The sequence below is a fragment of the Lissotriton vulgaris genome, chromosome 1_1, assembly GCF_964263255.1.
Source record: "Lissotriton vulgaris chromosome 1_1, aLisVul1.2, whole genome shotgun sequence".
Taxonomy (NCBI): Eukaryota; Metazoa; Chordata; class Amphibia; order Caudata; family Salamandridae; genus Lissotriton; species Lissotriton vulgaris.
In genome coordinates, this window is record NC_141685.1 from 206,774,795 (window position 1) to 206,798,321 (window position 23,527).

Here is a 23,527-nt window from a genome sequence, read left to right on the forward strand (position 1 = left end):
TCACCGTTTTTTAGCTCACTGCACCATCCCAGCTCAGAACTTGGCTATATGCAAATTAGTCTGACCCTGGCCCAGTGCATCATGGGAACAGGGCAGACCAAACTACCAAGCCAATTCTTATACTGGGAAGGAAACAAGCTACCGGGGACCGGTTTCTGGCATTTCAGCCGTCTTCGGCCCGGCTTGCTTGAATCCTGATGGTGCAATGAGCAAGGGACTCACATCTGAGTATACCCTTCCACGCTTATGGTGGACAAAAATGATACAGAAAAGGGGGTGGTGATGAACAGAGTGTCTGAATTAAGCAGACCACTCTTACCCAGTCCAAAGATCAGGGCTTGATCCTTCACCGTTTTTTAGCTCACTGCACCATCCCAGCTCAGAACTTGGCTATATGCAAATTAGTCTGACCCTGGCCCAGTGCATCATGGGAACAGGGCAGACCAAACTACCAAGCCAATTCTTATACTGGGAAGGAAACAAGCTACCGGGGACCGGTTTCTGGCATTTCAGCCGTCTTTGGCCCGGCTTGCTTGAATCCTGATGGTGCAATGAGCAAGGGACTCACATCTGAGTATACCCTTCCACGCTTATGGTGGACAAAAATGATACAGAAAAGGGGGTGGTGATGAACAGAGTGTCTGAATTAAGCAGACCACTCTTACCCAGTCCAAAGATCAGGGCTTGATCCTTCACCGTTTTTTAGCTCACTGCACCATCCCAGCTCAGAACTTGGCTATATGCAAATTAGTCTGACCCTGGCCCAGTGCATCATGGGAACAGGGCAGACCAAACTACCAAGCCAATTCTTATACTGGGAAGGAAACAAGCTACCGGGGACCGGTTTCTGGCATTTCAGCCGTCTTCGGCCCGGCTTGCTTGAATCCTGATGGTGCAATGAGCAAGGGACTCACATCTGAGTATACCCTTCCACGCTTATGGTGGACAAAAATGATACAGAAAAGGGGGTGGTGATGAACAGAGTGTCTGAATTAAGCAGACCACTCTTACCCAGTCCAAAGATCAGGGCTTGATCCTTCACCGTTTTTTAGCTCACTGCACCATCCCAGCTCAGAACTTGGCTATATGCAAATTAGTCTGACCATGGCCCAGTGCATCATGGGAACAGGGCAGACCAAACTACCAAGCCAATTCTTATACTGGGAAGGAAACAAGCTACCGGGGACCGGTTTCTGGCATTTCAGCCGTCTTCGGCCCGGCTTGCTTGAATCCTGATGGTGCAATGAGTAAGGGACTCACATCTGAATATACCCTTCCATGCTTATGGTGGACAAAAATGATACAGAAAAGGGGGTGGTGATGAACAGAGTGTCTGAATTAAGCAGACCACTCTTATGCCAGTCCAAAGATCAGGGCTTGATCCTTCACCGTTTTTTAGCTCACTGCACCATCCCAGCTCAGAACTTGGCTATATGCAAATTAGTCTGACCCTGGCCCAGTGCATCATGGGAACAGGGCAGACCAAACTACCAAGCCAATTCTTATACTGGGAAGGAAACAAGCTACCAGGGACCGGTTTCTGGCATTTCAGCCGTCTTCGGCCCGGCTTGCTTGAATCCTGATGGTGCAATGAGCAAGGGACTCACATCTGAGTATACCCTTCCACGCTTATGGTGGACAAAAATGATACAGAAAAGGGGGTGGTGATGAACAGAGTGTCTGAATTAAGCAGACCACTCTTACCCAGTCCAAAGATCAGGGCTTGATCCTTAACCGTTTTTTAGCTCACTGCACCATCCCAGCTCAGATCTTGGCTATATGCAAATTAGTCTGACCCTGGCCCAGTGCATCATGGGAACAGGGCAGACCAAACTACCAAGCCAATTCTTATACTGGGAAGGAAACAAGCTACCGGGGACCGGTTTCTGGCATTTCAGCCGTCTTCGGCCCGGCTTGCTTGAATCCTGATGGTGCAATAAGCAAGGGACTCACATCTGAGTATACCCTTCCACGCTTATGGTGGACAAAAATGATACAGAAAAGGGGGTGGTGATGAACAGAGTGTCTGAATTAAGCAGACCACTCTTACCCAGTCCAAAGATCAGGGCTTGATCCTTCACCGTTTTTTAGCTCACTGCACCATCCCAGCTCAGAACTTGGCTATATGCAAATTAGTCTGACCCTGGCCCAGTGCATCATGGGAACAGGGCAGACCAAACTACCAAGCCAATTCTTATACTGGGAAGGAAACAAGCTACCGGGGACCGGTTTCTGGCATTTCAGCCGTCTTCGGCCCGGCTTGCTTGAATCCTGATGGTGCAATGAGCAAGGGACTCACATCTGAGTATACCCTTCCACGCTTATGGTGGACAAAAATGATACAGAAAAGGGGGTGGTGATGAACAGAGTGTCTGAATTAAGCAGACCACTCTTACCCAGTCCAAAGATCAGGGCTTGATCCTTCACTGTTTTTTAGCTCACTGCACCATCCCAGCTCAGAACTTGGCTATATGCAAATTAGTCTGACCCTGGCCCAGTGCATCATGGGAACAGGGCAGACCAAACTACCAAGCCAATTCTTATACTGGGAAGGAAACAAGCTACCGAGGACCGGTTTCTGGCATTTCAGCCATCTTCGGCCCGACTTGCTTGAATCCTGATGGTGCAATGAGCAAGGGACTCACATCTGAGTATACCCTTCCACGCTTATGGTGGACAAAAATGATACAGAAAAGGGGGTGGTGATGAACAGAGTGTCTGAATTAAGCAGACCACTCTTACCCAGTCCAAAGATCAGGGCTTGATCCTTCACCGTTTTTTAGCTCACTGCACCATCCCAGCTCAGAACTTGGCTATATGCAAATTAGTCTGACCCTGGCCCAGCGCATCATGGGAACAGGGCAGACCAAACTACCAAGCCAATTCTTATACTGGGAAGGAAACAAGCTACCGGGGACCGGTTTCTGGCATTTCAGCCGTCTTCGGCCCGGCTTGCTTGAATCCTGATGGTGCAATGAGCAAGGGACTCACATCTGAGTATACCCTTCCACGCTTATGGTGGACAAAAATGATACAGAAAAGGGGGTGGTGATGAACAGAGTGTCTGAATTAAGCAGACCACTCTTACCCAGTCCAATGATCAGGGCTTGATCCTTCACCGTTTTTTAGCTCACTGCACCATCCCAGCTCAGAACTTGGCTATATGCAAATTAGTCTGACCCTGGCCCAGTGCATCATGGGAACAGGGCAGACCAAACTACCAAGCCAATTCTTATACTGGGAAGGAAACAAGCTACCGGGGACCGGTTTCTGGCATTTCAGCCGTCTTCGGCCCGACTTGCTTGAATCCTGATGGTGCAATGAGCAAGGGACTCACATCTGAGTATACCCTTCCACGCTTATGGTGGACAAAAATGATACAGAAAAGGGGGTGGTGATGAACAGAGTGTCTGAATTAAGCAGACCACTCTTACCCAGTCCAATGATCAGGGCTTGATCCTTCACCGTTTTTTAGCTCACTGCACCATCCCAGCTCAGAACTTGGCTATATGCAAATTAGTCTGACCCTGGCCCAGTGCATCATGGGAACAGGGCAGACCAAACTACCAAGCCAATTCTTATACTGGGAAGGAAACAAGCTACCGGGGACCGGTTTCTGGCATTTCAGCCGTCTTCGGCCCGACTTGCTTGAATCCTGATGGTGCAATGAGCAAGGGACTCACATCTGAGTATACCCTTCCACGCTTATGGTGGACAAAAATGATACAGAAAAGGAGGTGGTGATGAACAGAGTGTCTGAATTAAGCAGACCACTCTTACCCAGTCCAAAGATCAGGGCTTGATCCTTCACCGTTTTTTAGCTCACTGCACCATCCCAGCTCAGAACTTGGCTATATGCAAATTAGTCTGACCCTGGCCCAGTGCATCATGGGAACAGGGCAGACCAAACTACCAAGCCAATTCTTATACTGGGAAGGAAACAAGCTACCGGGGACCGGTTTCTGGCATTTCAGCCGTCTTCGGCCCGGCTTGCTTGAATCCTGATGGTGCAATGAGCAAGGGACTCACATCTGAGTATACCCTTCCACGCTTATGGTGGACAACAATGATACAAAAAAGGGGGTGGTGATGAACAGAGTGTCTGAATTAAGCAGACCACTCTTACCCAGTCCAAAGATCAGGGCTTGATCCTTCACCGTTTTTTAGCTCACTGCACCATCCCAGCTCAGAAATTGGCTATATGCAAATTAGTCTGACCCTGGCCCAGTGCATCATGGGAACAGGGCAGACCAAACTACCAAGCCAATTCTTATACTGGGAAGGAAACAAGCTACCGGGGACCGGTTTCTGGCATTTCAGCCGTCTTCGGCCCGGCTTGCTTGAATCCTGATGGTGCAATGAGCAAGGGACTCACATCTGAGTATACCCTTCCACGCTTATGGTGGACAAAAATGATACAGAAAAGGGGGTGGTGATGAACAGAGTGTCTGAATTAAGCAGACCACTATTACCCAGTCCAAAGATCAGGGCTTGATCCTTCACCGTTTTTTAGCTCACTGCACCATCCCAGCTCAGAACTTGGCTATATGCAAATTAGTCTGACCCTGGCCCAGTGCATCATGGGAACAGGGCAGACCAAATTACCAAGCCAATTCTTATACTGGGAAGTAAACAAGCTAACGGGGACCGGTTTCTGGCATTTCAGCCGTCTTCGGCCCGGCTTGCTTGAATCCTGATGGTGCAATGAGCAAGGGACTCACATCTGAGTATACCCTTCCACGCTTATGGTGGACAAAAATGATACAGAAAAGGGGGTGGTGATGAACAGAGTGTCTGAATTAAGCAGACCACTCTTACCCAGTCCAATGATCAGGGCTTGATCCTTCACCGTTTTTTAGCTCACTGCACCATCCCAGCTCAGAACTTGGCTATATGCAAATTAGTCTGACCCTGGCCCAGTGCATCATGGGAACAGGGCAGACCAAACTACCAAGCCAATTCTTATACTGGGAAGGAAACAAGCTACCGGGGACCGGTTTCTGGCATTTCAGCCGTCTTCGGCCCGACTTGCTTGAATCCTGATGGTGCAATGAGCAAGGGACTCACATCTGAGTATACCCTTCCACGCTTATGGTGGACAAAAATGATACAGAAAAGGAGGTGGTGATGAACAGAGTGTCTGAATTAAGCAGACCACTCTTACCCAGTCCAAAGATCAGGGCTTGATCCTTCACCGTTTTTTAGCTCACTGCACCATCCCAGCTCAGAACTTGGCTATATGCAAATTAGTCTGACCCTGGCCCAGTGCATCATGGGAACAGGGCAGACCAAACTACCAAGCCAATTCTTATACTGGGAAGGAAACAAGCTACCGGGGACCGGTTTCTGGCATTTCAGCCGTCTTCGGCCCGGCTTGCTTGAATCCTGATGGTGCAATGAGCAAGGGACTCACATCTGAGTATACCCTTCCACGCTTATGGTGGACAACAATGATACAAAAAAGGGGGTGGTGATGAACAGAGTGTCTGAATTAAGCAGACCACTCTTACCCAGTCCAAAGATCAGGGCTTGATCCTTCACCGTTTTTTAGCTCACTGCACCATCCCAGCTCAGAAATTGGCTATATGCAAATTAGTCTGACGCTGGCCCAGTGCATCATGGGAACAGGGCAGACCAAACTACCAAGCCAATTCTTATACTGGGAAGGAAACAAGCTACCGGGGACCGGTTTCTGGCATTTCAGCCGTCTTCGGCCCGGCTTGCTTGAATCCTGATGGTGCAATGAGCAAGGGACTCACATCTGAGTATACCCTTCCACGCTTATGGTGGACAAAAATGATACAGAAAAGGGGGTGGTGATGAACAGAGTGTCTGAATTAAGCAGACCACTATTACCCAGTCCAAAGATCAGGGCTTGATCCTTCACCGTTTTTTAGCTCACTGCACCATCCCAGCTCAGAACTTGGCTATATGCAAATTAGTCTGACCCTGGCCCAGTGCATCATGGGAACAGGGCAGACCAAATTACCAAGCCAATTCTTATACTGGGAAGTAAACAAGCTAACGGGGACCGGTTTCTGGCATTTCAGCCGTCTTCGGCCCGGCTTGCTTGAATCCTGATGGTGCAATGAGCAAGGGACTCACATCTGAGTATACCCTTCCACGCTTATGGTGGACAAAAATGATACAGAAAAGGGGGTGGTGATGAACAGAGTGTCTGAATTTAGCAGACCACTCTTACCCAGTCCAAAGATCAGGGCTTGATCCTTCACCGTTTTTTAGCTCACTGCACCATCCCAGCTCAGAACTTGGCTATATGCAAATTAGTCTGACCCTGGCCCAGTGCATCATGGGAACAGGGCAGACCAAACTACCAAGCCAATTCTTATACTGGGAAGGAAACAAGCTACCGGGGACCGGTTTCTGGCATTTCAGCCGTCTTCGGCCCGGCTTGCTTGAATCCTGATGGTGCAATGAGCAAGGGACTCACATCTGAGTATACCCTTCCATGCTTATGGTGGACAAAAATGATACAGAAAAGGGGGTGGTGATGAACAGAGTGTCTGAATTAAGTAGACCACTCTTACCCAGTCCAAAGATCAGGGCTTGATCCTTCACCGTTTTTTAGCTCACTGCACCATCCCAGCTCAGAACTTGGCTATATGCAAATTAGTCTGACCCTGGCCCAGTGCATCATGGGAACAGGGCAGACCAAACTACCAAGCCAATTCTTATACTGGGAAGGAAACAAGCTACCGGGGACCGGTTTCTGGCATTTCAGCCGTCTTCGGCCCGGCTTGCTTGAATCCTGATGGTGCAATGAGCAAGGGACTCACATCTGAGTATACCCTTCCACGCTTATGGTGGACAAAAATGATACAGAAAAGGGGGTGGTGATGAACAGAGTGTCTGAATTAAGCAGACCACTCTTACCCAGTCCAAAGATCAGGGCTTGATCCTTCACCGTTTTTTAGCTCACTGCACCATCCCAGCTCAGAACTTGGCTATATGCAAATTAGTCTGACCCTGGCCCAGTGCATCATGGGAACAGGGAAGACCAAACTACCAAGCCAATTCTTATACTGGGAAGGAAACAAGCTACCGGGGACCGGTTTCTGGCATTTCAGCCGTCTTCGGCCCGGCTTGCTTGAATCCTGATGGTGCAATGAGCAAGGGACTCACATCTGAGTATACCCTTCCACGCTTATGGTGGACAAAAATGATACAGAAAAGGGGGTGGTGATGAACAGAGTGTCTGTATTAAGCAGACCACTCTTACCCAGTCCAAAGATCAGGGCTTGATCCTTCACCGTTTTTTAGCTCACTGCACCATCCCAGCTCAGAACTTGGCTATATGCAAATTAGTCTGACCCTGGCCCAGTGCATCATGGGAACAGGGCAGACCAAACTACCAAGCCAATTCTTATACTGGGAAGGAAACAAGCTACCGGGGACCGGTTTCTGGCATTTCAGCCGTCTTCGGCCCGGCTTGCTTGAATCCTGATGGTGCAATGAGCAAGGGACTCACATCTGAGTATACCCTTCCACGCTTATGGTGGACAAAAATGATACAGAAAAGGGGGTGGTGATGAACAGAGTGTCTGAATTAAGCAGACCACTCTTATGCCAGTCCAAAGATCAGGGCTTGATCCTTCACCGTTTTTAGCTCACTGCACCATCCCAGCTCAGAACTTGGCTATATGCAAATTAGTCTGACCCTGGCCCAGTGCATCATGGGAACAGGGCAGACCAAATTACCAAGCCAATTCTTATACTGGGAAGGAAACAAGCTACCGGGGACCGGTTTCTGGCATTTCAGTCGTCTTCGGCCCGGCTTGCTTGAATCCTGATGGTGCAATGAGCAAGGGACTCACATCTGAGTATACCCTTCCACGCTTATGGTGGACAAAAATGATACAGAAAAGTGGGTGGTGATGAACAGAGTGTCTGAATTTAGCAGACCACTCTTACCCAGTCCAAAGATCAGGGCTTGATCCTTCACCGTTTTTTAGCTCACTGCACCATCCCAGCTCAGAACTTGGATATATGCAAATTAGTCTGACCCTGGCCCAGTGCATCATGGGAACAGGGCAGACCAAACTACCAAGCCAATTCTTATACTGGGAACGAAACAAGCTACCGGGGACCGGTTTCTGGCATTTCAGCCGTCTTCGGCCCGGCTTGCTTGAATCCTGATGGTGCAATGAGCAAGGGACTCACATCTGAGTATACCCTTCCACGCTTATGGTGGACAAAAATGATACAGAAAAGGGGGTGGTGATGAACAGAGTGTCTGAATTAAGTAGACCACTCTTACCCAGTCCAAAGATCAGGGCTTGATCCTTCACCGTTTTTTAGCTCACTGCACCATCCCAGCTCAGAACTTGGCTATATGCAAATTAGTCTGACCCTGGCCCAGTGCATCATGGGAACAGGGCAGACCAAACTACCAAGCCAATTCTTATACTGGGAAGGAAACAAGCTACCGGGGACCGGTTTCTGGCATTTCAGCCGTCTTCGGCCCGCCTTGCTTGAATCCTGATGGTGCAATGAGCAAGGGACTCACATCTGAGTATACCCTTCCACGCTTATGGTGGACAAAAATGATACAGAAAAGGGGGTGGTGATGAACAGAGTGTCTGAATTAAGCAGACCACTCTTACCCAGTCCAAAGATCAGGGCTTGATCCTTCACCGTTTTTTAGCTCACTGCACCATCCCAGCTCAGAACTTGGCTATATGCAAATTAGTCTGACCCTGGCCCAGTGCATCATGGGAACAGGGAAGACCAAACTACCAAGCCAATTCTTATACTGGGAAGGAAACAAGCTACCGGGGACCGGTTTCTGGCATTTCAGCCGTCTTCGGCCCGGCTTGCTTGAATCCTGATGGTGCAATGAGCAAGGGACTCACATCTGAGTATACCCTTCCACGCTTATGGTGGACAAAAATGATACAGAAAAGGGGGTGGTGATGAACAGAGTGTCTGTATTAAGCAGACCACTCTTACCCAGTCCAAAGATCAGGGTTTGATCCTTCACCGTTTTTTAGCTCACTGCACCATCCCAGCTCAGAACTTGGCTATATGCAAATTAGTCTGACCCTGGCCCAGTGCATCATGGGAACAGGGCAGACCAAACTACCAAGCCAATTCTTATACTGGGAAGGAAACAAGCTACCGGGGACCGGTTTCTGGCATTTCAGCCGTCTTCGGCCCGGCTTGCTTGAATCCTGATGGTGCAATGAGCAAGGGACTCACATCTGAGTATACCCTTCCACGCTTATGGTGGACAAAAATGATACAGAAAAGGGGGTGGTGATGAACAGAGTGTCTGAATTAAGCAGACCACTCATGCCAGTCCAAAGATCAGGGCTTGATCCTTCACCGTTTTTAGCTCACTGCACCATCCCAGCTCAGAACGTGGCTATATGCAAATTAGTCTGACCCTGGCCCAGTGCATCATGGGAACAGGGCAGACCAAACTACCAAGCCAATTCTTATACTGGGAAGGAAACAAGCTACCAGGGACCGGTTTCTGGCATTTCAGCCGTCTTCGGCCCGGCTTGCTTGAATCCTGATGGTGCAATGAGCAAGGGACTCACATCTGAGTATACCCTTCCACGCTTATGGTGGACAAAAATGATACAGAAAAGGGGGTGGTGATGAACAGAGTGTCTGAATTTAGCAGACCACTCTTACCCAGTCCAAAGATCAGGGCTTGATCCTTCACCGTTTTTTAGCTCACTGCACCATCCCAGCTCAGAACTTGGCTATATGCAAATTAGTCTGACCCTGGCCCAGTGCATCATGGGAACAGGGCAGACCAAACTACCAAGCCAATTCTTATACTGGGAAGGAAACAAGCTACCGGGGACCGGTTTCTGGCATTTCAGCCGTCTTCGGCCCGGCTTGCTTGAATCCTGATGGTGCAATGAGCAAGGGACTCACATCTGAGTATACCCTTCCAAGCTTATGGTGGACAAAAATGATACAGAAAAGGGGGTGGTGATGAACAGAGTGTCTGAATTAAGCAGACCACTCTTACCCAGTCCAAAGATCAGGGCTTGATCCTTCACCATTTTTTAGCTCACTGCACCATCCCAGCTCAGAACTTGGCTATATGCAAATTAGTCTGACCCTGGCCCAGTGCATCATGGGAACAGGGAAGACCAAACTACCAAGCCAATTCTTATACTGGGAAGGAAACAAGCTACCGGGGACCGGTTTCTGGCATTTCAGCCGTCTTCGGCCCGGCTTGCTTGAATCCTGATGGTGCAATGAGCAAGGGACTCACATCTGAGTATACCCTTCCACGCTTATGGTGGACAAAAATGATACAGAAAAGGGGGTGGTGATGAACAGAGTGTCTGTATTAAGCAGACCACTCTTACCCAGTCCAAAGATCAGGGCTTGATCCTTCACCGTTTTTTAGCTCACTGCACCATCCCAGCTCAGAACTTGGCTATATGCAAATTAGTCTGACCCTGGCCCAGTGCATCATGGGAACAGGGCAGACCAAACTACCAAGCCAATTCTTATACTGGGAAGGAAACAAGCTACCGGGGACCGGTTTCTGGCATTTCAGCCGTCTTCGGCCCGGCTTGCTTGAATCCTGATGGTGCAATGAGCAAGGGACTCACATCTGAGTATACCCTTCCACGCTTATGGTGGACAAAAATGATACAGAAAAGGGGGTGGTGATGAACAGAGTGTCTGAATTAAGCAGACCACTCTTATGCCAGTCCAAAGATCAGGGCTTGATCCTTCACTGTTTTTAGCTCACTGCACCATCCCAGCTCAGAACTTGGCTATATGCAAATTAGTCTGACCCTGGCCCAGTGCATCATGGGAACAGGGCAGACCAAACTACCAAGCCAATTCTTATACTGGGAAGGAAACAAGCTACCAGGGACCGGTTTCTGGCATTTCAGCCGTCTTCGGCCCGGCTTGCTTGAATCCTGATGGTGCAATGAGCAAGGGACTCACATCTGAGTATACCCTTCCACGCTTATGGTGGACAAAAATGATACAGAAAAGGGGGTGGTGATAAACAGAGTGTCTGAATTAAGCAGACCACTCTTACCCAGTCCAAAGATCAGGGCTTGATCCTTCACCGTTTTTTAGCTCACTGCACCATCCCAGCTCAGAACTTGGCTATATGCAAATTAGTCTGACCCTGGCCCAGTGCATCATGGGAACAGGGCAGACTAAACTACCAAGCCAATTCTTATACTGGGAAGGAAACAAGCTACCGGGGACCGGTTTCTGGCATTTCAGCCGTCTTCGGCCCGGCTTGCTTGAATCCTGATGGTGCAATGAGCAAGGGACTCACATCTGAGTATACCCTTCCACGCTTATGGTGGACAAAAATGATACAGAAAAGGGGGTGGTGATGAACAGAGTGTCTGAATTAAGCAGACCACTATTACCCAGTCCAAAGATCAGGGCTTGATCCTTCACCGTTTTTTAGCTCACTGCACCATCCCAGCTCAGAACTTGGCTATATGCAAATTAGTCTGACCCTGGCCCAGTGCATCATGGGAACAGGGAAGACCAAACTACCAAGCCAATTCTTATACTGGGAAGGAAACAAGCTACCGGGGACCGGTTTCTGGCATTTCAGCCGTCTTCGGCCCGGCTTGCTTGAATCCTGATGGTGCAATGAGCAAGGGACTCACATCTGAGTATACCCTTCCACGCTTATGGTGGACAAAAATGATACAGAAAAGGGGGTGGTGATGAACAGAGTGTCTGTATTAAGCAGACCACTCTTACCCAGTCCAAAGATCAGGGCTTGATCCTTCACCGTTTTTTAGCTCACTGCACCATCCCAGCTCAGAACTTGGCTATATGCAAATTAGTCTGACCCTGGCCCAGTGCATCATGGGAACAGGGCAGACCAAACTACCAAGCCAATTCTTATACTGGGAAGGAAACAAGCTACCGGGGACCGGTTTCTGGCATTTCAGCCGTCTTCGGCCCGGCTTGCTTGAATCCTGATGGTGCAATGAGCAAGGGACTCACATCTGAGTATACCCTTCCACGCTTATGGTGGACAAAAATGATACAGAAAAGGGGGTGGTGATGAACAGAGTGTCTGAATTAAGCAGACCACTCTTATGCCAGTCCAAAGATCAGGGCTTGATCCTTCACCGTTTTTAGCTCACTGCACCATCCCAGCTCAGAACTTGGCTATATGCAAATTAGTCTGACCCTGGCCCAGTGCATCATGGGAACAGGGCAGACCAAACTACCAAGCCAATTCTTATACTGGGAAGGAAACAAGCTACCAGGGACCGGTTTCTGGCATTTCAGCCGTCTTCGGCCCGGCTTGCTTGAATCCTGATGGTGCAATGAGCAAGGGACTCACATCTGAGTATACCCTTCCACGCTTATGGTGGACAAAAATGATACAGAAAAGGGGGTGGTGATAAACAGAGTGTCTGAATTAAGCAGACCACTCTTACCCAGTCCAAAGATCAGGGCTTGATCCTTCACCGTTTTTTAGCTCACTGCACCATCCCAGCTCAGAACTTGGCTATATGCAAATTAGTCTGACCCTGGCCCAGTGCATCATGGGAACAGGGCAGACTAAACTACCAAGCCAATTCTTATACTGGGAAGGAAACAAGCTACCGGGGACCGGTTTCTGGCATTTCAGCCGTCTTCGGCCCGGCTTGCTTGAATCCTGATGGTGCAATGAGCAAGGGACTCACATCTGAGTATACCCTTCCACGCTTATGGTGGACAAAAATGATACAGAAAAGGGGGTGGTGATGAACAGAGTGTCTGAATTAAGCAGACCACTCTTACCCAGTCCAAAGATCAGGGCTTGATCCTTCACCGTTTTTTAGCTCACTGCACCATCCCAGCTCAGAACTTGGCTATATGCAAATTAGTCTGACCCTGGCCCAGTGCATCATGGGAACAGGGCAGACTAAACTACCAAGCCAATTCTTATACTGGGAAGGAAACAAGCTACCGGGGACCGGTTTCTGGCATTTCAGCCGTCTTCGGCCCGGCTTGCTTGAATCCTGATGGTGCAATGAGCAAGGGACTCACATCTGAGTATACCCTTCCACGCTTATGGTGGACAAAAATGATACAGAAAAGGGGGTGGTGATGAACAGAGTGTCTGAATTAAGCAGACCACTCTTATGCCAGTCCAAAGATCAGGGCTTGATCCTTCACCGTTTTTAGCTCACTGCACCATCCCAGCTCAGAACTTGGCTATATGCAAATTAGTCTGACCCTGGCCCAGTGCATCATGGGAACAGGGCAGACCAAACTACCAAGCCAATTCTTATACTGGGAAGGAAACAAGCTACCAGGGACCGGTTTCTGGCATTTCAGCCGTCTTCGGCCCGGCTTGCTTGAATCCTGATGGTGCAATGAGCAAGGGACTCACATCTGAGTATACCCTTCCACGCTTATGGTGGACAAAAATGATACAGAAAAGGGGGTGGTGATAAACAGAGTGTCTGAATTAAGCAGACCACTCTTACCCAGTCCAAAGATCAGGGCTTGATCCTTCACCGTTTTTTAGCTCACTGCACCATCCCAGCTCAGAACTTGGCTATATGCAAATTAGTCTGACCCTGGCCCAGTGCATCATGGGAACAGGGCAGACTAAACTACCAAGCCAATTCTTATAGTGGGAAGGAAACAAGCTACCGGGGACCGGTTTCTGGCATTTCAGCCGTCTTCGGCCCGGCTTGCTTGAATCCTGATGGTGCAATGAGCAAGGGACTCACATCTGAGTATACCCTTCCACGCTTATGGTGGACAAAAATGATACAGAAAAGGGGGTGGTGATGAACAGAGTGTCTGAATTAAGCAGACCACTCTTACCCAGTCCAAAGATCAGGGCTTGATCCTTCACCGTTTTTTAGCTCACTGCACCATCCCAGCTCAGAACTTGGCTATATGCAAATTAGTCTGACCCTGGCCCAGTGCATCATGGGAACAGGGCAGACTAAACTACCAAGCCAATTCTTATACTGGGAAGGAAACAAGCTACCGGGGACCGGTTTCTGGCATTTCAGCCGTCTTCGGCCCGGCTTGCTTGAATCCTGATGGTGCAATGAGCAAGGGACTCACATCTGAGTATACCCTTCCACGCTTATGGTGGACAAAAATGATACAGAAAAGGGGGTGGTGATGAACAGAGTGTCTGAATTAAGCAGACCACTCTTACCCAGTCCAAAGATCAGGGCTTGATCCTTCACCGTTTTTAGCTCACTGCACCATCCCAGCTCAGAACTTGGCTATATGCAAATTAGTCTGACCCTGGCCCAGTGCATCATGGGAACAGGGCAGACCAAACTACCAAGCCAATTCTTATACTGGGAAGGAAACAAGCTACCAGGGACCGGTTTCTGGCATTTCAGCCGTCTTCGGCCCGGCTTGCTTGAATCCTGATGGTGCAATGAGCAAGGGACTCACATCTGAGTATACCCTTCCACGCTTATGGTGGACAAAAATGATACAGAAAAGGGGGTGGTGATAAACAGAGTGTCTGAATTAAGCAGACCACTCTTACCCAGTCCAAAGATCAGGGCTTGATCCTTCACCGTTTTTTAGCTCACTGCACCATCCCAGCTCAGAACTTGGCTATATGCAAATTAGTCTGACCCTGGCCCAGTGCATCATGGGAACAGGGCAGACTAAACTACCAAGCCAATTCTTATACTGGGAAGGAAACAAGCTACCGGGGACCGGTTTCTGGCATTTCAGCCGTCTTCGGCCCGGCTTGCTTGAATCCTGATGGTGCAATGAGCAAGGGACTCACATCTGAGTATACCCTTTCACGCTTATGGTGGACAAAAATGATACAGAAAAGGGGGTGGTGATGAACAGAGTGTCTGAATTAAGCAGACCACTATTACCCAGTCCAAAGATCAGGGCTTGATCCTTCACCGTTTTTTAGCTCACTGCACCATCCCAGCTCAGAACTTGGCTATATGCAAATTAGTCTGACCCTGGCCCAGTGCATCATGGGAACAGGGCAGACTAAACTACCAAGCCAATTCTTATACTGGGAAGGAAACAAGCTACCGGGGACCGGTTTCTGGCATTTCAGCCGTCTTCGGCCCGGCTTGCTTGAATCCTGATGGTGCAATGAGCAAGGGACTCACATCTGAGTATACCCTTCCACGCTTATGGTGGACAAAAATGATACAGAAAAGGGGGTAGTGATGAACAGAGTGTCTGAATTAAGCAGACCACTATTACCCAGTCCAAAGATCAGGGCTTGATCCTTCACCGTTTTTTAGCTCACTGCACCATCCCAGCTCAGAACTTGGCTATATGCAAATTAGTCTGACCCTGGCCCAGTGCATCATGGGAACAGGGAAGACCAAACTACCAAGCCAATTCTTATACTGGTCTTTTCAGTCATTGGCTAACGAACGCTGTCACTCACCGCCCACTCTGATGTCAGTCAGTATAAATTGGCCCAGTATCTTCAAGGGGCTGTTCGGAGAAGACACGGCTGCCACGAAAACGTTTAAGATGTCTTCGTCGGACAAGCTGGGGTCCATGAAGACCAACAGGAAGAAGATCACGGAGCCGCCGGGCCTGTGAGAAGAAAAAGTGCACAAGTGAAACAAGTCGTGTCGAGCGCCAGGAAGAACTATTGTGAAATGTGAGGATGTGAGAAGAGAGGCTGTAGGGACGAGACCAAAGCTTCCACCAGAGGGGAGACAGGAAAAAAGCCAGGAATGAAAATAAATTGGGTGCCACCAATATGGAGACAGGATGGAGTCTGTAAAAAAGAGACACTGGCTTCCCCCGGTGAAGCGAGAGGGTGGGAGCCTGTAAAGAAGAAACATCATCTTCCACCAATGAGGAGAGAGGATAGGAGCCTGTAAAGAACAGACATGCACTTCCACCAATGAGGAGAGAGGATGAGAACCTGTAAAGAAGAAACATCAGATTCCACATGTGGGAACCTGTAAAGAAGAAACATCAGCTTCCACCAATGAGGAGAGAGGATATGAGCCTGTAAAGAACAGACATGCACTTCCACCAATGAGGAGAGAGGATGAGAACCTGTAAAGAAGAACCATCAGATTCCACATGTGGGAACCTGTAAAGAAGAAACATCAGCTTCCACCAATGAGGAGAGAGGATATGAGCCTGTAAAGAACAGACATCAACTTCCACCAATGAGGAGAGAGAATGGAAGCCTGTAAAGAAGAAACATCAGATTCCACATATGGGGGCCTGTAAAGAAGAAACATCAGTTCCCATTACTGAGAAGAAAGTAAAGAGCATGTAAAGAGGAGAACCCAACTTCCATCAGTGAGCAGAGAAGAAAGCAGCCTGTAACCATGAGGCTGCAGTTTCCATCGTGAGTGGAGAGGAAGGAGCCTGTAAAGAAGAAACATCACTTTCCACCATTAAGAGCCAAAGCAGCCTGTAGTGAGAAGACCTCACCTTCCTTCAGTGCACTGAGAAGCGGGCGGTCAGCCTGTAGGGATGAGACCCCGGCTTTCACTAAAGGAACAGAGGAAGATAGTAGATGGGGGCCAAGCATTCATGAGTGTGGTGAGACGAATAGAGCTTGCGGAGAAGAGATATCAACTTCCACCAGGGCCAGCTTCCAAGAATGTGGAAAGGGAGATGGAGCCTGTCAAGAAGAGACCCCAACTTCCACCAGGGACAGCTTCCATGAGTGTGGAGAGGGAGATGGAGCCTGTGAAGAAGAGACCCCAACTTCCACCAGGGACAGCTTCCATGAATGTGGAGAGGGAGCCTGTGAAGAAGAGACCCCAACTTCCACCAGGGACAGCTTCCATGAGTGTGGAGAGGGAGCCTGTGAAGAAGAGACCCCAACTTCCACCAGGGACAGCTTCCATGAGTGTGGAGAGGAAGATGGAGCCTGTGAAGAAGAGACCTCAACTTCCACCAGGGGCAGCTTCCATGAGTGTGGAGAGGGAGATGGAGCCTGTGAAGAAGAGACCCCAACTTCCACCAGGGGCAGCTTCCATGATTGTGGAGAGGCAGCCTGTGAAGAAGAGACCCAAACTTCCACCAGGGACAGCTTCCATGAGTGTGAAGAGGGAGATGGAGCCTGTGAAGAAGAGACCCCAACTTCCACCAGGGGCAGCTTCCATGAGTGTGGAGAGGGAGCCTGTGAAGAAGAGACCCCAACTTCCACCAGGGACAGCTTCCATGAGTGTGGAGAGGGAGATGGAGCCTGTGAAGAAGAGACCCCAACTTCTACCAGGGACAGCTTCCATGAGTGTGGAGGGGGAGATGGAGCCTGTGAAGAAGAGACCCCAACTTCCACCAGGGGCAGCTTCCATGAGTGTGGAGAGGGAGCCTGTGAAGAAGAGACCCCAACTTCCCCCAGGGGCAGCTTCCATGAGTGTGGAGAGGGAGATGGAGCCTGTGAAGAAGAGACCCCAACTTCCACCAGGGACAGCTTCCATGAGTGTGGAGAGGGAGATGGAGCCTGTGAAGAAGAGACCCCAACTTCCACCAGGGACAGCTTCCATGAGTGTGGAGAGGGAGATGGAGCCTGTGAAGAAGAGACCCCAACTTCCACCAGGGGCAGCTTCCATGAGTGTGGAGAGGGAGATGGAGCCTGTGAAGAAGAGACCCCAACTTCCACCAGGGGCAGCTTCCATGAGTGTGGAGAGGGAGCCTGTGAAGAAGAGACCCCAACTTCCACCAGGGGCAGCTTCCATGAGTGTGGAGAGGAGCCTGTGAAGAAGAGACCCCAACTTCCACCAGGGACAGCTTCCATGAGTGTGGAGAGGGAGCCTGTGAAGAAGAGTCCCCAACTTCCACCAGGGACAGCTTCCATGAGTGTGGAGAGGAAGATGGAGCCTGTGAAGAAGAGACCCTAACTTCCACCAGGGGCAGCTTCCATGAGTGTGGAGAGGGAGATGGAGCCTGTGAAGAAGAGACCCCAACTTCCACCAGGGGCAGCTTCCATGAGTGTGGAGAGGGAGATGGAGCCTGTGAAGAAGAGACCCCAACTTCCACCAGGGACTACTTCCATGAGTGTGGAGAGGGAGCATGTGAAGAAGAGACCCCAACTTCCACCAGGGACAGCTTCCATAAGTGTGGAGAGGGAGATGGAGCCTGTGAAGAAGAGACCCCAACTTCCACCAGGGACAGCTTCCATGAGTGTGGAGAGGGAGATGGAGCCTGAGAAGAAGAGACTCCCAACTTCCACCAGGGGCAGCTTCCATGAGTGTGGAGAGGGAGATGGAGCCTGTGAAGAAGTGACCCCAACTTCCACCAGGGGCAGCTTCCATGAGTGTGGAGAGGGAGCCTGTGAAGAAGAGACCCCAACTTCCACCAGGGACAGCTTCCATGAGTGTGGAGAGGGAGATGGAGCCTGTGAAGAAGAGACCCCAACTTCTACCAGGGACAGCTTCCATGAGTGTGGAGGGGGAGATGGAGCCTGTGAAGAAGAGACCCCAACTTCCACCAGGGGCAGCTTCCATGAGTGTGGAGAGGGAGCCTGTGAAGAAGAGACCCCAACTTCCCCCAGGGGCAGCTTCCATGAGTGTGGAGAGGGAGATGGAGCCTGTGAAGAAGAGACCCCAACTTCCACCAGGGACAGCTTCCATGAGTGTGGAGAGGGAGATGGAGCCTGTGAAGAAGAGACCCCAACTTCCACCAGGGGCAGCTTCCATGAGTGTGGAGAGGGAGCCTGTGAAGAAGATACCCCAACTTCCACCAGGGACAGCTTCCATGAGTGTGGAGAGGGAGCCTGTGAAGAAGAGTCCCCAACTTCCACCAGGGACAGCTTCCATGAGTGTGGAGAGGAAGATGGAGCCTGTGAAGAAGAGACCCTAACTTCCACCAGACTTCCACCAGGGGCAGCTTCCATGAGTGTGGAGAGGGAGATGGAACCTGTGAAGAAGAGACCCCAACTTCCACCAGGGACTACTTCCATGAGTGTGGAGAGGGAGCCTGTGAAGAAGAGACCCCAACTTCCACCAGGGACAGCTTCCATGAGTGTGGAGAGGGAGATGGAGCCTGTGAAGAAGAGACCCCAACTTCCACCAGGGACAGCTTCCATGAGTGTGGAGAGGGAGATGGAGCCTGTGAAGAAGAGACCCCAACTTCTACCAGGGACAGCTTCCATGAGTGTGGAGGGGGAGATGGAGCCTGTGAAGAAGAGACCCCAACTTCCACCAGGGGCAGCTTCCATGAGTGTGGAGAGGGAGCCTGTGAAGAAGAGACCCCAACTTCCCCCAGGGGCAGCTTCCATGAGTGTGGAGAGGGAGATGGAGCCTGTGAAGAAGAGACCCCAACTTCCACCAGGGACAGCTTCCATGAGTGTGGAGAGGGAGATGGAGCCTGTGAAGAAGAGACCCCAACTTCCACCAGGGGCAGCTTCCATGAGTGTGGAGAGGGAGCCTGTGAAGAAGATACCCCAACTTCCACCAGGGACAGCTTCCATGAGTGTGGAGAGGGAGCCTGTGAAGAAGAGTCCCCAACTTCCACCAGGGACAGCTTCCATGAGTGTGGAGAGGAAGATGGAGCCTGTGAAGAAGAGACCCTAACTTCCACCAGACTTCCACCAGGGGCAGCTTCCATGAGTGTGGAGAGGGAGATGGAACCTGTGAAGAAGAGACCCCAACTTCCACCAGGGACTACTTCCATGAGTGTGGAGAGGGAGCCTGTGAAGAAGAGACCCCAACTTCCACCAGGGACAGCTTCCATGAGTGTGGAGAGGGAGATGGAGCCTGTGAAGAAGAGACCCCAACTTCCACCAGGGACAGCTTCCATGAGTGTGGAGAGGGAGATGGAGCCTGAGAAGAAGAGACTCCCAACTTCCACCAGGGGCAGCTTCCATGAGTGTGGAGAGGGAGATGGAGCCTGTGAAGAAGAGACCCCAACTTCCACCAGGGACAGCTTCCATGAGTGTGGAGAGGGAGATGGAGCCTGTGAAGAAGAGACCCCAACTTCCACCAGGGGCATCTTCCATGAGTGTGGAGAGGGAGATGGAGCCTGTGAAGAAGAGACCCCAACTTCCACCAGGGACAGCTTCCATGAGTGTGGAGAGGGAGATGGAGCCTGTGAAGAAGAGACCCCAACTTCCACCATGGACAGCTTCCATCAGTGTGGAGATGGATCCTGTGAAGAAGAGATCCCAACTTCCACCAGGGACAGCTTCCATGAGTGTGGAGAGGGAGCCTGTGAAGAAGAGACCCCAACTTCCACCAGGGGCAGCTTCCATGAGTGTGGAGAGGGAGCCTGTGAAGAAGAGACCCCAACTTCCACCAGGGACAGCTTCCATGAGTGTGGAGAGGGAGCCTGTGAAGAAGAGACCCCAACTTCCACCAGGGACAGCTTCCATGAGTGTGGAGAGGGAGCCTGTGAAGAAGAGACCCCAACTTCCACCAGGGGCAGCTTCCATGAGTGTTGAGAAAGAGATGGAGCCTGTGAAGAAGAGACCCCAACTTCCACCAGGGGCAGCTTCCATGAGTGTGGAGAGGGAGATGGAGCCTGTGAAGAAGAGACCCCAACTTCCACCAGGGGCAGCTTCCATGAGTGTGGAGAGGGAGACGGAGCCTGTGAAGAAGAGACCCCAACTTCCACCAGGGACAGCTTCCATGAGTGTGGAGAGGGAGCCTGTGAAGAAGAGACCCCAACTTCCACCAGGGGCAGCTTCCATGAGTGTGGAGAGGGAGCCTGTGAAGAAGAGACCCCAACTTCCACCAGGGACAGCTTCCATGAGTGTGGAGAGGGAGCCTGTAAAGAAGAGACCCCAACTTCCACCAGGGACAGCTTCCATGAGTGTGGAGAGGGAGTCTGTGAAGAAGAGACCCCAACTTCCACCAGGGACAGCTTCCATGAGTGTGGAGAGGGAGATGGAGCCTGTGAAGAAGAGACCCCAACTTCCACCAGGGGCAGATTCCATGAGTGTGGAGAGGGAGATGGAGCCTGTGAAGAAGAGACCCCAACTTCCACCAGGGACAGCTTCCATGAGTGTGGAGAGGGAGATGGAGCCTGTGAAGAAGAGACCCCAACTTTCACCAGGGACAGCTTCCATGAGTGTGGAGAGGGAGATGGAGCCTGTGAAGAAGAGACCCCAACTTCCACCAGGGGCAGCTTCCATGAGTGTGGAGAGGGAGCCTGCGAAGAAGAGACTCCAACTTCCACCAGGGACAGCTTCCATGAGTGTGGAGAGGGAGAGGGAGCCTGTGAAGAAGAGACCCAAACTTCCACCAGGGACAGCTTCCATGAGTGTGGAGAGGAAGATGGAGCCTGTGAAGAAGAGACCCTAACTTCCACCAGGGGCAGCTTCCATGAGTGTGGAGAGGGAGATGGAGCCTGTGAAGAAGAGACCCCAACTTCCACCGGGGGCAGCTTCCATGAGTGTGGAGAGGGAAATGGAGCCTGTGAAGAAGAGACCCCAACTTCCACCAGGGACTACTTCCATGAGTGTGGAGAGGGAGCCTGTAAAGAAGAGACCCCAACTTCCACCAGGGACAGCTTCCATGAGTGTGGAGAGGGAGATGGAGCCTGTGAAGAAGAGACCCCAACTTCCACCAGGGACAGCTTCCATGAGTGTGGAGAGGGAGATGGAGCCTGTGAAGAAGAGACCCCAACTTCCACCAGGGGCAGCTTCTATGAGTGTGGAGAGGGAGATGGAGCCTGTGAAGAAGAGACCCCAACTTCCACCAGGGACAGCTTCCATGAGTGTGGAGAGGGAGATGGAGCCTGTGAAGAAGAGACCCCAACTTCCACCAGGGGCAGCTTCCATGAGTGTGGAGAGGGAGATGGAGCCTGTGAAGAAGAGACCCCAACTTCCACCAGGGACAGCTTCCATGAGTGTGGAGAGGGAGATGGAGCCTGTGAAGAAGAGACCCCAACTTCCACCATGGACAGCTTCCATGAGTGTGGAGATGGATCCTGTGAAGAGGAGACCCCAACTTCCACCAGGGACAGCTTCCATGAGTGTGGAGAGGGAGCCTGTGAAGAGGAGACCCCAACTTCCACCAGGGGCAGCTTCCATGAGTGTGGAGAGGGAGCCTGTGAAGGAGAGACCCCAACTTCCACCAGGGACAGCTTCCATGAATGTGGAGAGGGAGCCTGTGAAGAAGAGACCCCAACTTCCACCAGGGACAGCTTCCATGAGTGTGGAGAGGGAGCCTGTGAAGAAGAGACCCTAACTTCCACCAGGGGCAGCTTCCATGAGTGTTGTGAGGGAGATGGAGCCTGTGAAGAAGAGACCCCAACTTCCACCAGGGGCAGATTCCATGAGTGTGGAGAAGGAGATGGAGCCTGTGAAGAAGAGACCCCAACTTCAACCAGGGGCAGCTTCCATGAGTGTGGAGAGGGAGATGGAGCCTGTGAAGAAGAGACCCCAACTTCCACCAGGGACAGCTTCCATGAGTGTGGAGAGGGAGCTTGTGAAGAAGAGACCCCAACTTCCACCAGGGACAGCTTCCATGAGTGTGGGGAGGAAGGTGGAGCCTGTGAAGAAGAGACCCCAACTTCCACCAGGGGCAGCTTCCATGAGTGTGGAGAGGGAGATGGAGCCTGTGAAGAAGAGACCTCAACTTCCACCAGTAAGAGGTGAGAAAGACAGAAGATAACACAAGAGCACATTTCATTCTTCTACAGATAAGAATTCTGCCTCTTACCGAAGTTCCACCAGCTTACAGGAGACGCAGGAAGACCCGGCTTTACTATATATCTCTGTCACCTGTTGGTCACAAAAACATTGAGTGAGCATCAGTCCATTCACTGAGATGGGACAGAGAGGAGAAACAAGGAGATGGAGAGTGGTGAGACAGGGGAGGAGCTTGAGGGAGAGACATACAGGGACGCGAGAAGTAATCTGTGAAGGATGGAGAAGGGGAGAGATGAAGACTGCTGCAACGATTGAGCTACAAGAGGAGGAGTGTGAGAAGGGAGAGAGGGGATGGAGCGATAGGGAGAGGGAATAGAAAGGTGGAGTGAAAGGAGAAAAGGGATGTAAGAGGAGTAGTGTGAACGGGAGAGAGATTAAGTAAAGACAAGGGGAGAAGAGGTGGGGAGAGAGGGTGATGGGGAGAAAGAAGTGTGCGCTGGAGAGACCTTGAGGACCGAGTAAGAGGGGAGAACATATAGTGAGACAATAGAGGTAAGCTGAACATGAGGAAATAGGAGAAGCACGGAGGGGAGAAGAGAGATAGGGAGGTGTGAGAGGAGAGATATCAAGGACTGAGTAAGAAGGGACAATATACATAGGTAGAATAGAGGTCAGCTGAACATGATGACATGAGATAAGCGCTGGGTGGGGTGGAGAGATCGGGAGACTCAGCATGGGGGAGCGATGAAAGGATAATACGGAGACGCCGTAAAGAAAGGAGGTAGTAGGAATGAGTAGAGCTACTAGAAATATGTGTCCATTTGGATCAAACAAGCATTGGCAAAGCCAATGGGTCCTGCCTTGAATATGTGTATGTTGTGTATTTTGATCTTTAATTCTGTATTTGTAAAGCATATTGGGCCCGATTCGCAAAGGTAATCTGAGACAAAAGTCTAACTTTACGACTTTTGGTATTCACAGATCTCATTTACAAGTCAGATCTTTACTTCCGCA

At 50.6% G+C, this 23,527-nt stretch overlaps 1 protein-coding gene across 1 annotated transcript in view; it reads right to left on the reverse strand.

Moving 5' to 3' along the window:
• The window catches only part of LOC147740889 (uncharacterized), an 88,231-nt gene that overhangs the window by 36,408 nt on the left and 28,296 nt on the right, over nt 1-23,527 (reverse strand). Inside the window, exons 6-7 of the mRNA XM_086925039.1 lie at nt 22,584-22,645; nt 15,386-15,540 (exon numbers count right to left, since the gene is read on the reverse strand). Coding sequence (XP_086781165.1) covers nt 15,386-15,540; nt 22,584-22,645 — 217 coding nt within the window. The remainder of the gene's footprint in view (nt 1-15,385; nt 15,541-22,583; nt 22,646-23,527) is intronic.